Source organism: Pempheris klunzingeri, chromosome 15 (assembly GCF_042242105.1).
Source record: "Pempheris klunzingeri isolate RE-2024b chromosome 15, fPemKlu1.hap1, whole genome shotgun sequence".
Taxonomy (NCBI): domain Eukaryota; kingdom Metazoa; phylum Chordata; class Actinopteri; order Acropomatiformes; family Pempheridae; genus Pempheris; species Pempheris klunzingeri.
In genome coordinates this window covers 20,206,729-20,219,645 of record NC_092026.1, presented here as the reverse complement: position 1 = coordinate 20,219,645, position 12,917 = coordinate 20,206,729, and the positions used below count along the sequence as shown (strand labels likewise).

General features: G+C 41.1%; 1 protein-coding gene across 1 annotated transcript; it reads right to left on the bottom strand.

The window, feature by feature from the left end:
- Window positions 1-6,170: 6,170 nt before the first annotated feature.
- On the bottom strand, window positions 6,171-12,842 carry myadmb (myeloid associated differentiation marker b). The gene is made up of 2 exons (XM_070845052.1): window positions 12,744-12,842; window positions 6,171-8,725 (listed from the first exon to the last, which is right to left on the bottom strand). The coding sequence occupies exon 2, from the start codon at window positions 8,613-8,615 to the stop codon at window positions 7,734-7,736; it is 882 nt and encodes a 293-aa protein (XP_070701153.1). The 5' UTR covers window positions 8,616-8,725; window positions 12,744-12,842; the 3' UTR covers window positions 6,171-7,733.
- Between the last annotated feature and the right edge of the window lie 75 nt (window positions 12,843-12,917).

Genomic DNA, 12,917 nt, shown 5'->3' with positions numbered 1-12,917 from the left:
GACGCCTCAACAAATCAGCAACTGTTTGTCATTCTGCCGCAAAACCTCACAGGTCTTATGTTCTGTTATGTGTACCTTCTTGACTAAAAGGAGGGTGGCTACACGAAAGACGCACGAAAGTGTTTAATTTCTACAAAACAGTAAAGGCAATAAAAATGCACCAACCTAACAAAATGACGCTAAAGTAGCATTATATGTTTTCTCGACAGCTTTATGGGTCTAAATGGTTCAGTGTGACCATAAAAGGGCATACTGGGAGCTTGAGACAAAAATGGCCTTAATGGTAAGGGATAGATATAGTTGGTGCGGAGCTTTGAATGTTTTTTATGAAGAACTTACTGTTGGAATCTGAAGCCATAATTCCTTCATGACATTGACTTTTCCAGTTCCAGCTCCCACTTCTCTCTCTGGCTGCAGCTGCAGGTAGTTACACGTGGAGAGTTTGTGAGGGGTCAATGTGGCAAAAATAATGGAGGGAAAGACTGCGAGCACAAAGCACTGACCAAGATGATTAACACTTTCCCCTTTGCCGCAGATGATTAATTTGTTTATATTCAAAGTTAGATAGTTAAATATATTTGGGAATCAAATGTTAGCAGTGCCATTCTCTCTTGTAATTTAGGTTTTTGTGCATCTTAGTGTAAAACATTCAAAAATACAAACTTTTACAATATTTTGATACAGTCCTATGGTGTAGCAATTATAAAAAAAAGAAAAAGTAATAAAGAAAGCAAAAAAGACAACAGAAAAAACAAACACTTATGTAAATATGAAAGGCAGTTAATCAGAACAACCCCTCCATGCTGATGCTCTCTTACCTCAGTTTCCTAAAATGTTGAGCAATGTCAGCTTTGGTCAAAACTACATGACTGTCTGCTGTATCAAGATTTAATCACATTTAATTCTCAAAAATTCTGTCACAATCAGCAGCCATTAAAGATTTTGTCTTTCATGGTCTCTCAGTTTAGTTTTTGAGGAACAGACACAACTTTATTTATTATGATATTATCTCTTTGGCATAGTTTCCCAGCCAGTGAATAGACATGCAAGGTCACACTGACTTAAAGCTGGTGAATGACTACTAAAATATGTAATCTTAGTAGGTCATTTAGCCCTGCATTATGAAATACTGCCATGCCATCATTCAAGAATCAGATACAGAAATCAGACAGTGGCTTTATCCTGTCCGATGCCCAGTTGTTTCTTACATTATATTATCTTGTATTGGTGTCTAGGAGAAAACTCATTGTACTCCTCTTTCCACATGTCTGTCACCAGGGGGAAGTATAATCTCAAACATCAGACAATGAGGCCTCTGAGTCAGCCTGACTGACACAGACAGCTTCATGAAACAGCGGCCAAGTGGGCCATTATCTAAACCTAGCCTCCATCGCTGGAAAAGCTGGAGTCCCAAAAGACAAGCTAACTACAGGATCACTGAGGTATGTGGGAGTTAAGCGCAGCTGTCAGGCTGCTGTTAATGAGACAAAATACAGTGTTTTACCACAATGACACCAAAACTGACACAGCCGCTGTAACTGTGCTATTAATGCTGCTCCAGATACTGACCCTGGCCCTGACACTAATATTGATAATACAAATAATCATATAATAAAAGCAATGGTATTAATACTAATGAATAATACCAATAATGCTAATATTCAGTTCAATGCAATTTATTAAAGGGTCAGTTCACCTAAAGTAGAAGTTTGCCTAGGGTTTGAAATATATACGTCTCATGCTAGCGGCTGTGTGAGTTTGCAGTCAGCTGAGGCTGATTGGAAATTAGATTTGTAGGTATCACAAAGTCAGATTCATCCTCAGGAGACCATGAATGTCATAATGACAGACATCATTTTACAGCAATTCATCCAATAGTTGTTGATATATTTCAGCCTGAACCAAGCTACATTAGCTAGCTAGCTAGCAGGTGACATCAATGGTTTGAGATGAGAGGTTGAAGTTCACTGAGCAGTTTCATACAACACTAACTAACACTTAACCATCTTTAGGATAAACTGTGCAAAATTATTTTATAAACTAACAGACATCATATGTGTCATTCATTGCACAATTCAAATGGGATTAAAAAATTATTTATCACTCGCCACTGACTCCTGTACATCATTTTTCCAAAATCAGGTTCCATGGGGCCCTCAGTAAAGGGCAGGGCAGGACTTTGCCTCTTTATGGAGGATGATGTATAAGACTATTTCTTGAGCACCAGCTTCCTTCCAACGTCACAGTGAAGTTGAGTGGTAACCAGCAAACAGGAAGTCCCTGCATCTAGCCAAGAAATATTCCCACACACGCCTGCAGCATAAAACCACAACTTCTTGTATCACAGATTGAATTTCCCCCCCTGTGATGAACAAACTGACCTTTATGTATAAAACTGGTTCCCCTTTAAAACCCATGAATATCAGAAAATTTTGTCATGGAAGCAACAAATTACAACACAGTCTATGGGTCAATTCAGAGTCAGATGACACAAGTGTTTAGAAATAAAATGAGCATGTTGGGGATCAACCCAGCAACAGCGACTTCAGTTTTTACTCACAAACATCCTGCACAGCTGTCTGCTGTTGAGACTCTCATGGCTGGGAAAGAGAAGAAGTTCTAATTAAGACCAAGGCTATTATAGTCAATGGAAAACTGAACTAAAAACTAAAACTAGGTGTGAGTTAACTGAAAATAAAAACTACACTTAAAAAAACAAAAAGACCATATTGTGTACTTACAAAACTATCTAAAATAAAATAGAAATACAAGGAAAATGTCTGTCTTTTTGGTCATACTGCATATATTTATTTATACTGGGATGACAAAGTGTTGTGTTTGTATTGTAATAGAAATTCTAAACTTCTTAAATGAAATCAAAATAGAAATAAAAACTAAAGAAAAACACTAAATTAAAATAACCCTGATTCAGACTCAAGCCAAGCGGAAAGCTATAAGCTGGATACATGAGTCTCTGCACTGAAGGAATTGTGGGGTTTTCCAACCCTTGCACTTATCTGTGCGTCTATTTTAATTAATTTTATATGTTTTTGTTGTTACACACTTGATTCTTGGCTGTGTTTAGAACAACACATCCGTTTTAGTGTGGAAACGTGCTGCGTGTGATACTACATTTCAGACACAGTGTTTCTATGAGATTGTATCAAGCTATTGTCGTGCTGATGTCTTAAACTCTTTGTTCTTTTTTTGGGTCAGAGTGGGAAGGCCAAGAATTAATTTAGTTACTTAAGGAGAGTAGGAAGGCCACTGCCCACAGGACGTTTTTTTGTTGTATACAACACCAGCAAAGCTTAGAGTGAGTTGATGTAAATCAGACAAAAGCAGTGCAGACTAATCTCATGCCCGCAGAGATCGATGGTTAACAAAATGAACTTCTAAGAGGCTGAGAGGATAAAAGAAAGAAGGTCAACATTTTTCACTGAGAGGGATGAGTGAAAAACAGTTAAGAGAAAAGCTGGGATTGAGTCCTGATCGCTTTTACATTTTGACTTGATGTGGAGGATGTGAAGGACGCAGAGGCTCTCTGATTAACCATCAAGTCAGTGCTTGACCACAGATATAAATTAAACTCACCAAACAGAATATACATGTACAGCTGAAATGGTTAGTGGGTTAATCAATCAGGCTTTTAGCCCAAATTGTAAAAGCCACAATTGTAATAATCATTTAAGTCATTTTTCATGCAAAACCATTTCATGGTTCCAGCGTCACAAATACGAGGATTTGCTGCTTTTCCTTGCAATTATCTTAATAATCTTATTTTATATTTAATAATGTTGGTTGGTAAGCAGTGTGAACAAGCATTGTGTCTCTTTAATCTGTTTAATTTTGACAGCTTTTCTCACTATTTTTTTTACACACTAAAAACAACCTGTCGATTAATGGAGCAAATACTCAGCAGGTTAATTCATGATGAAAATGATTATTAGTTGCAGCACCACACAAAATAGTAAAATGAGCTAATTTTACTACCACCTCAACTAAATCCAACACTATGCATCATTAATGATAATGTAATGGTATAATAAAATAGTCACAGGGGACATGTTTCAGCATTGAGTGCTTTCACTTTTGATGCTTAAAGCATTTTTACAGCATGATATTAGCACTGTTACTTATGTAAAGAATACGAATACTTCTTCCTGTCTTGTGATCCAGGTACACTGACTCCTAACTTACCAGTGGCTGTGCTTGCTATTGTAGTAGCCATGAGGGTACAACCCTTCCTTTAAAAAAATAAACTTCATGACATGTCATTGTGTCAGAGCTGGGCGTCGTTGCCGTCTCCTTTCCTGGCCATAGATTTATAGGTGACTGAAATGTTAACTATGCTCCACTACGCCCCTCAGAAGCAGTGGTCACCAGTAGACGATCCTCCTGACAGTCAAAGCTCAAGCCCCTGTTGGCTGTAATGGGGCCTGGCAGTGATGGGAAGAGGGAAAGCAGAAACAGTGGTGAGAGATAAAGTAAACATGGAAGTATAAATAGTGTGCACAGAGCAGATGCTGATTTAGCGTTGCTTTGCCTAAAGTCTAAACTATCAGAATTAAAATTTTTTTCCTGCATATCACTCACGAAAGTTTTTATATTTATATGGCACAATTAAGGACAGTTTTAAAATCACAGTTTACTGTACTCTCAAGCTCATTAGTGCCAGTTAGCTTGTGTTAGCTGCAGTGCAAAACAATACTACATTGCATTTGCATGTCTACAAAACCAAAACAATGAGCTAAAAGTATGTGAGAGCATCACAGACCTGCACATTGGAGTACTGATTCTCAGTGATATCATCAATACTAACAACACTTTCACATAACCAGCAATTATTTACTTCACTATAAATATCAAAATACAGCAACTTTACATCATTGTCTCCTTAAATGTCCCTGTGATCTGATCAGTTCAATTTATCAAGCAGACTTTTAAGCCAGAAGTCAATAGCCATGCTGGCTGGTCTGTGAGCCTGTACTCCGGCACAGCAGTGCTTTGGGCTAAATGCTAATGTCAGCATGGTAACATCACAATGTCGATGCTAACACGCTTATGTTCAGCAAGTAATATTTACCATGGTCACCATCTTAGCTTATCATGTGTTGTGTCTTCTCTGATGCCGATGATGTGCAGATGATGAAGGGAAACTTCCGCTGACAACGACTTAGTGAATAAAAATAGATTTATTGCAACAAGGTCAGTTGTGTAACAGGCACCATGGAAGCCTGGGAAGACGTTCAGCCAATTGTAGGAACAGACAGCGTAACCCCCGGCCGAATCTGCTGCCTGTGTCCCCGTCCCCTCTCGAGCCCACTCTGTGGTCACCTTATATACTCTTCTTGACCACCTAGCTCAACATCTGGTGTCTTTGTTAAAATGTAAAGGAATGTACCATGAAAACCTACAACCATCTGTGCACAGATAAGGAGGTAAAGCTCAGGTCATGCCTAGGTCATGCTTTCCAAGGTCTGATTCCTTTAGATAAGCAGACACAAAACAGGCACCGTCATAAACACCAAGTGGACACAGTCATAAATACCACTCTTAAATACACACACCAGATACTACACATTAATATCTGGGATGGAAATGTCAATGCTCGTTGTTTGGTCATAAATGTATTTCACAGATTTAAATTTTGACGTGATGATGGCGCCTGATGAGAAGTTAAGAATCGACCAAGTGTCCCTGAGAGGGACATGAATGGTTGAACCAAATTCAATGTAACTACATCCAATACTTGGTGAGACGTTATACTTAAATACACAAATGTGAATGTCATGGTAGCTCTGGATATCGCCATGGTCATCAAGAAATATCATCTGGGAACTATAAATGAAATGTGCCATTCATTAGGCAGATGTTGAGGTATTTCGCTGACTGAGTTAAAACTTTGACCTGCTGGTGGTCAGTAAGGTTCATCCTCTGGGCACCATACATTTCTTGGCAACCCATCCAATTGTTGTGAAGAAGTTTTACTGCAAACCAAAAACCTCAATCACATGGTGGCGAAAGATCAGGGGGGTCACCAAAGTCATTAGGATTCATCCTCTGGGGAGCATGAATGCCCTTATATAATCTCATGGCCAAAAAATGAAAGTGGGTAAAATGGCACCTTTAACCAAACCAAAAGATAAAATAACACAAGTACACACACATCTGTTTACCATGTGGTTTTATTGAAACACTGGATTACGTTTTCCTACAACACTGATACACAAACAGTGGAATATAAAAAAGTTGAAGAATATAACACTAACAACATCTGGAGAGAAAGAAGCATTTTTTGGGTTCTTTCTCTGAGTATTACAGCAGTACAAAACCAATAGACCCAATCAACAATGTGCATGAATTTAGTGGTGTGTGTTTGGAGCTGATAGATGCCTTGACAATCGGAGACACCAGAAAATTAAACACACATAAAAGATACTCATATTAAGTGCACTTTTAACATACATTTCTTGCATATGTTCTTTCCACATATATATTCTTGCCATTGATTGTAACTTGCAGATAAAGATACACATATATTATAACATGAGCCAAAAGCTAGCCTAGCATTCATTATAACATCATGTAAGCTATTTCGCATTACTTCAAGTCTTCAAACACTGGAGCCGTGTAAAAAATGACTGATGAATGACATAATCTTCTGAGCTGCTTTGCATACTATTGGGGAAACTAAACAATCAATTCCTTTGATGAAATCAAATGTATGGCATTCAAACATGTTCTCCAACAGTTAACCTCATCCCGGCTGCTTACAGCTAATATTCAATATTTCCTACATCTTGTCCTTTAGCGATTAAAAACAGAAATACTGCTTGGCAGTCTTTTCAAAACTATTTTGAAAATAATCTTAAGGCAGAGCACTGACGTATACATTATGCAAAACAATCTAACAAAAACACAATAATAAGCCGCCATTTTCTTTGGATTTTCTTCATTTGTCATTACAGACTATGTTTACATGCACGTGGTATTTCAGGCGTTAATCATATTGTGATCACACACATGAAACAATCTTGTATTTTGAGTATTTCAATGGGCAATGATCTGGTATTAATTTGGATAAAACATTTTTAAATGTCTTGGGTAATATCAGCATGTCCCAGCAATTAATCCAACATGCAGCTCTCTCATAATCAAGATAACAGTCTATCTGGATGCAAGGTTTGACATTTACATGCTCACACATGGACAGAATTTAATGGAATATTGTTGTACCTGTAAACATAGCCATTGACCTCAGCCTCTCCCTCTTCTCTCTCTCTCTGGTCCTCAGGCTGGCAGTATACTTTATACAAAATCAAATTTGGCAGGTTTGCAGAGGCAAAACTGTGAGTTTGGGGCCAAATAAACCACAAGTTTTGGTTTGATTCATCTGACATCATCTCCAGTATATCCTGGGTCAACCACTGCACTACTACTATGAGCCACTTGTCCTACTGTTTTGCTCCATCAGAAGTATAGTGAAATGAAATCCTTTAATTTTCAGATCACTCTAGATTACAATACTACAATACCAGTTGTGGTATAACTCTATAGTCTCCTCCCACATGGCCCACAAGCTCCTGCAGCTGGAGCGGATACAATCAAACAAACAGACCAGAGTCACATTAGCAGCACTGTATTTGACAGTGGTTCGACGGCCTTTTGAGAACATGCCAAATTCAATTTTATTTGGAGCATACTGCTGGCCTAACACCCTTTCCCTTCCCTCAAGCGCTGACAAACACCAGGCGGGTGGAGTAGATCAGGTCGGCCAGGTAGAGGATGAAGTTGACAGCAGTGAGCACAGCCACGGCCATGGCCTTATCCCACGGACACAGCCCCTGAGTGATGCTGCAGCTGGAGGACCTTTGTTTTGTTCCGCCATGCTTGGGGTCAAAGTTGAAAATGGGCCAGATAATGGTTGCTGACAGATAGAGGACCACGGCGAGCAGGGCGTAGCCAGACAGGAAGCGGGCAAACGGGAAGGGGAGGCAGCCGGTGCATTCGCCGATGCAGAGCAGGATAATGGCCGCCGACAGGATGAAACAGATGCAGTAGACGGACATGCAGTACTTGAGTGCATCGTGACGGTCGTACAGCACGGGGTCGCTGACGAAGACAAAGATGATGCAGGCCACGAAGGTCTCGCAGACCTTCAGTAGACCAGGGGCTGTGGCCATGTAGCCTGCCACCTCGCCTGGACGCGCCTTGCTGATGCTCACCTCGCTCATGTAGGCGATGGTGGCTAGGCAGGAGAAGACGGTTGACACTATGCGGTAGTTACGGGTTTCACTCGGGCCTGTGGAGCCCTTGAGGTAGTAGAGGGGGAAGATGATGGATGCAGACAGGCAGAGCAGGGCAGCGTAGCAGGCGAAGGTGATAGGGAAGTTCTTCCAGGAAACAGGGGCTCTGGTCTGAAGGCCAAACAGCTCCACCAGGAGGACGAGCAGAGTCCCGGCGAAACTGAAGGCCCAGCAGAAGATGCACCAGTCCCCAGTGCCGTGAAAGAGTCTGCCGCCATGCACGGCCACGGAGAAGGCCACGCAGGCGAAGACCAGGGCTGCCAACCGTGTCCATAGGATGGGGCTGGAGTGGAGGACGATAGCCATGATGCGAGATGGAGAAGAGGATAAAAGCTGAAAAGGTTCCTGTGAGATACAAGTCTCTTCTTTGTGGAAGTCAGTTCCTCAGATTTTTACCATCAGCCACTTAGGGGATACTGCAAGAAGAAAAGATATTGAAAAGAATCTGTTAGATTTTACAGTTTTATGTAATATTTTGACCTCTAGATGAAGTATGAGATACGACCACATGAGGGCAACAACTTGCAACTGCTTAACCAGGCTCTGAACTCCCACACACCATTTTCTGAAACACACAATGCTGTCATTGTATTATATGAATGGTTGACACAACAAGTGAAACCATGAAAACACAATTTCAGACCACAAATAATGACTGCACTGTGGTCACTCTCGTCACAGCACATTTACATCTGGTCAAATCATCTGGGGAACACTCGAGCTCTTTTTCTCTGGGAGTTTTTAACTCTTATCAAACTCCAGACTGCTTTCTCAACAGCATTCCTACGTCAAGAGCAGGCTGTTTCCCTCTGACATTCCTCCATGGTCATGTCCTCGCTGACGGGCGTGGCGCCTAACCTCCACCGACCCTACAGTGTGTCTGTCATCGTGCTCTAAACACGGCCCTCCACTCTCACACTGGTCCCAGGGACCTCATCTACACAGCAAACAATTCCAAGAAGGCTTTTAATCTAGTGCTGATGGGTCTTTAATTCTGAACTTTGTTGAAAGAAACTGCATGTTAAAGGACTTAAAAACTGATTTCATCAAGATCTTACAGTGAGGGACAGAGGTCTATAAATACACACATTATTCTGCCAGATTTTAAATAGTTTTGGTTATTTCACATTTATTTGGAAAGAGATGGTGTCACTTACATCAGTGCACTAGTTAATATTATCTAGTTTAAAAAATAAATTGAGATGTTTTGTTGCTTCCAGTTTAATTATTGTTCATTTAGTCAGGAATGTTTCATGTTACAGACACTGTGTTTTAAGGACCTTTACAGATATATCCTCAGCTTTGTGAAGTTGAAACCAAGCATTTTTGCTTGATGAATAACGGTGCATTATAAATATTCATAACAATATTTGGCATCTTTTTTGCTCTAGTTTTGGCAAGCTTGCTTGATTGACAGATGTCGATCAGGATATATCACGCAGCCTAGTCTGTGGCTCGTCCACCTTCAGCCTCAAGTTTGAATTTTGTGGCTCCAAAAGATCTGACAAAATGGCGCCAACTTCAAGTCCTGGTTTCAAAACGCCCTTTTTGAAAATTACAGGTGATGTCATGGTTTCAGCAAGCTCCAACAACATGAAACGTTTTCATTCAGCAGTGTCCACTGCAAGGAAGTGAAGGTTTTTTTTAGCTGCTATAAATTAGTCAGACTGCAACCTGCTGTGCAGCTGCATTGCACTGGGATCTAATGAGGATGCTGTACAGCAGTACTGTACAGTAAAGCAGATTTCTATTGAACGCTGGTGCATAATGGCATCTATATCAAGAAGCTGTTGCTCTTCTGAGGGACGGATGCTGATGGCAGTTGATGTGTATTGCTGAACATTTTCTGGGCAAAATATTTCTGGATGCGACAAGAACTCCACACAAGCACTAATAAGATGTTTTTGCTACTTGCTTCAAGAAAAGTATTGAAACCAGCTGATTTGCATTAAAAAAAGCAACATTTTAAGCCACAAAATCAGCATTTAACAAGATATGATGGACATTTTCACAGTGCACAGACCCCTTGACCACACAGGCTGTCCTCCCTCCCATTCCTCCTGACACCCATCGCCCACTTGGCTCCACCAGCGACGCACTCCCCCATTACAGTTTACACAGAGAGACAGTTATAAACAATGAGAAAGGGCCTGTTTACATTAGTCCCATTAAACACCTATAAAACAGTTGAGGCCGGGGAGGCGAAAAGCTGAACTGGTGGTGAGGTATGAATAGAAAGCAGTGGACAAAAAGAGGCAGGAATGGAAAAAGAGACCCATGGAAATCCTGCAGGATGACTCACTTGAAGTCAGGAGGGAGAGGAGGGGAGAGAGGGGAGTAAAAAGAGGGAGGAACACGGGGGAAGCCCTGTGCCTCGGCCGCTGAAGGACACATAGTTTAAACACAGTGATGGAGTGGAATAGCAGAGAAGTGAGTCACCGCCGGGCCCCTCTCTTTCACCACTCTCCCCTCATCTTTTATTTCTTGTAAGATTTTCCAACTTACTGATGCCTTCCAGATGTGCTGCAGTCTGGCTGCTGCTGAAACAACTGGTAACTTTGTCACATTTGCCAAGTTCTCCCTTTTCCTTTTCCTTCCTTCTCTCCTCATAGTCTCATTTATATCTCAAGCAATAGCAGTTTATTTAGCAATAGTAGTTTATATTTATATGTTTTTATATTTTATTCTATCCTCTTCTTTTTTCACTCTTTGGCATTCAGTGCGGATGGCAAAGTAAGATTTTCATTGTACAGGGAAACCCGTTTCTGCACTGTACACTTGACAATAAACGCTTTGAATCTTGAATTTGGCAGCTACTCCCTCCCTTTTCCATCAGTTGTCCTCCCTCTCCCTCCCAGCTCAATACTCCCACTCCAGCTTTAAAGTCAGGGTACCAATTATACTCTGTGTAAACCACTCAAAATAAACGTATATATATGGAGGGGTTGTAATGGAAAAATCAATCCCGCCACTCCTGCCACCATTACTTTGCTGCTTATGGAATCAAGTCAGGAAAGAAATGGGAGAAGAAAATGAATGAGGAGAAAACAGGGAGAAATGAAACGGGAACCCAGGGTGGAAAAAATGTGTTTCACAGCACAGCATGGAAAACACGACGGGTTCACACAAACAGGGGCACTTCCCCAAATGGAAGAGGCGCCGAAAATAGGTTCACACATCAGGCCATGCAACAGGACAGCAAGCAGGATGTGACACCATCGTGCTCCTCTGCACAGTCACTTTTCACACACACAGTAGGGGAGTGTGTCCTGCACACACACACACACACACACACACAGACACACACACATCTTATAGTCAAATGTTCAGGAAACAAGTGTTTGTCTCAGGCAGAGAGGTCATGTGCGCTGCTTGTTTGGTTGTCATGACACAACATCACTAACTCAATTTCACCCGTAATCCACTTACAGGGGATCCGCGGGTCGAAGCACAGGACGGGCTCTGTTAGAAAACCATACCGGTGTGTGTGTTACAGCTCGGCGTTCATATATCAGCGTGTAGCCATTGTGTGTTTTTTTTTTTTCGAAGCCTTTGGCAAAGATGTCCCCTCACATTTGACCTTTTTTCACACAATCAAAAACAATCCCAAGTATTCACCACAGCATGTTGACCATCACAAGATACCAAATCTGTCTAATCAAACACACACTGATTTTTTTTTTTTTCGAGAGTATTTTCGAGGCAGCCTGACCCACCACACCTACTCAGCAAAGATGGAAACAGTTCAGCATTTAAATAAAGAACAATGAGGAGCTTGTTGCTGAGAATCTAAATCACTGTCTCCACTACAATTCAGGCATGTTTACTGCAAGAGACAAAATGCAGAAAAGGAGTAAAAGTCCCCATAAAGGAGGCTGACAGCTGTGTGTTCGGCTCCTGCAGAGGTTCATTCATTGACAGTGAAGGTGGGTGTGCCGCCTGCCGCACCCTTATCCCACCACACACACCACACTGTAGCCTGCTGCACACAAACTGCACTGATCTGAACTGATGCAAAACACAGAAACACATCCACAAAAAGGGCATTTTTCTTAAGAAAAGTGGACAGAAAATCAGTTTTTGAAAACATTCTGTAATTTATGAATGTCTGAAATACAGCAGAAAATACTAAAAACGTATAATGAAGTTGTTATAAACTCACAAAGCAGCAACTTTAGGAATAAATTTACTCCTGTACAAGTTTCCTTCCTAGTTTAAGCTAATTTACATGTATTTCCAAACTAATTCCAAGTATGGACACAATGATGTCAAAATAAACGCTCATTCTTTTAAAACTAATATTATCTTCTTTTTTTTTCCCCATGCAGATGAAAAAGATGCAACAAGTTGCAGGTGAACCAAATCTCACAGCAATAAAACCACGTCTCCTCACCGCACCAAAGGAAACCAGTGTCAAATGCAGGAGTGTGTTACCTTCTCTGGCTCTCGGTCTCTGCTCTCACATCCAGCGGTGGAGAACCGTGGGTCACAACTCCTCAGATCAACTTGTCGAGCGGCTCAGAGGAGCAGCTCCCCGCCCAGCAAACCAAATTAGGCGTCAAATGTCTGCACCGCTCACATCTGTCTGAACTCTCCTCCTCCTCTTCC

Bases quoted from the DNA above. Each gene is read 5' to 3' on its own strand.
- myadmb (XM_070845052.1), bottom strand. From the start codon at position 8,615: ATGGCTATCGTCCTCCACTCCAGCCCCATCCTATGGACACGGTTGGCA.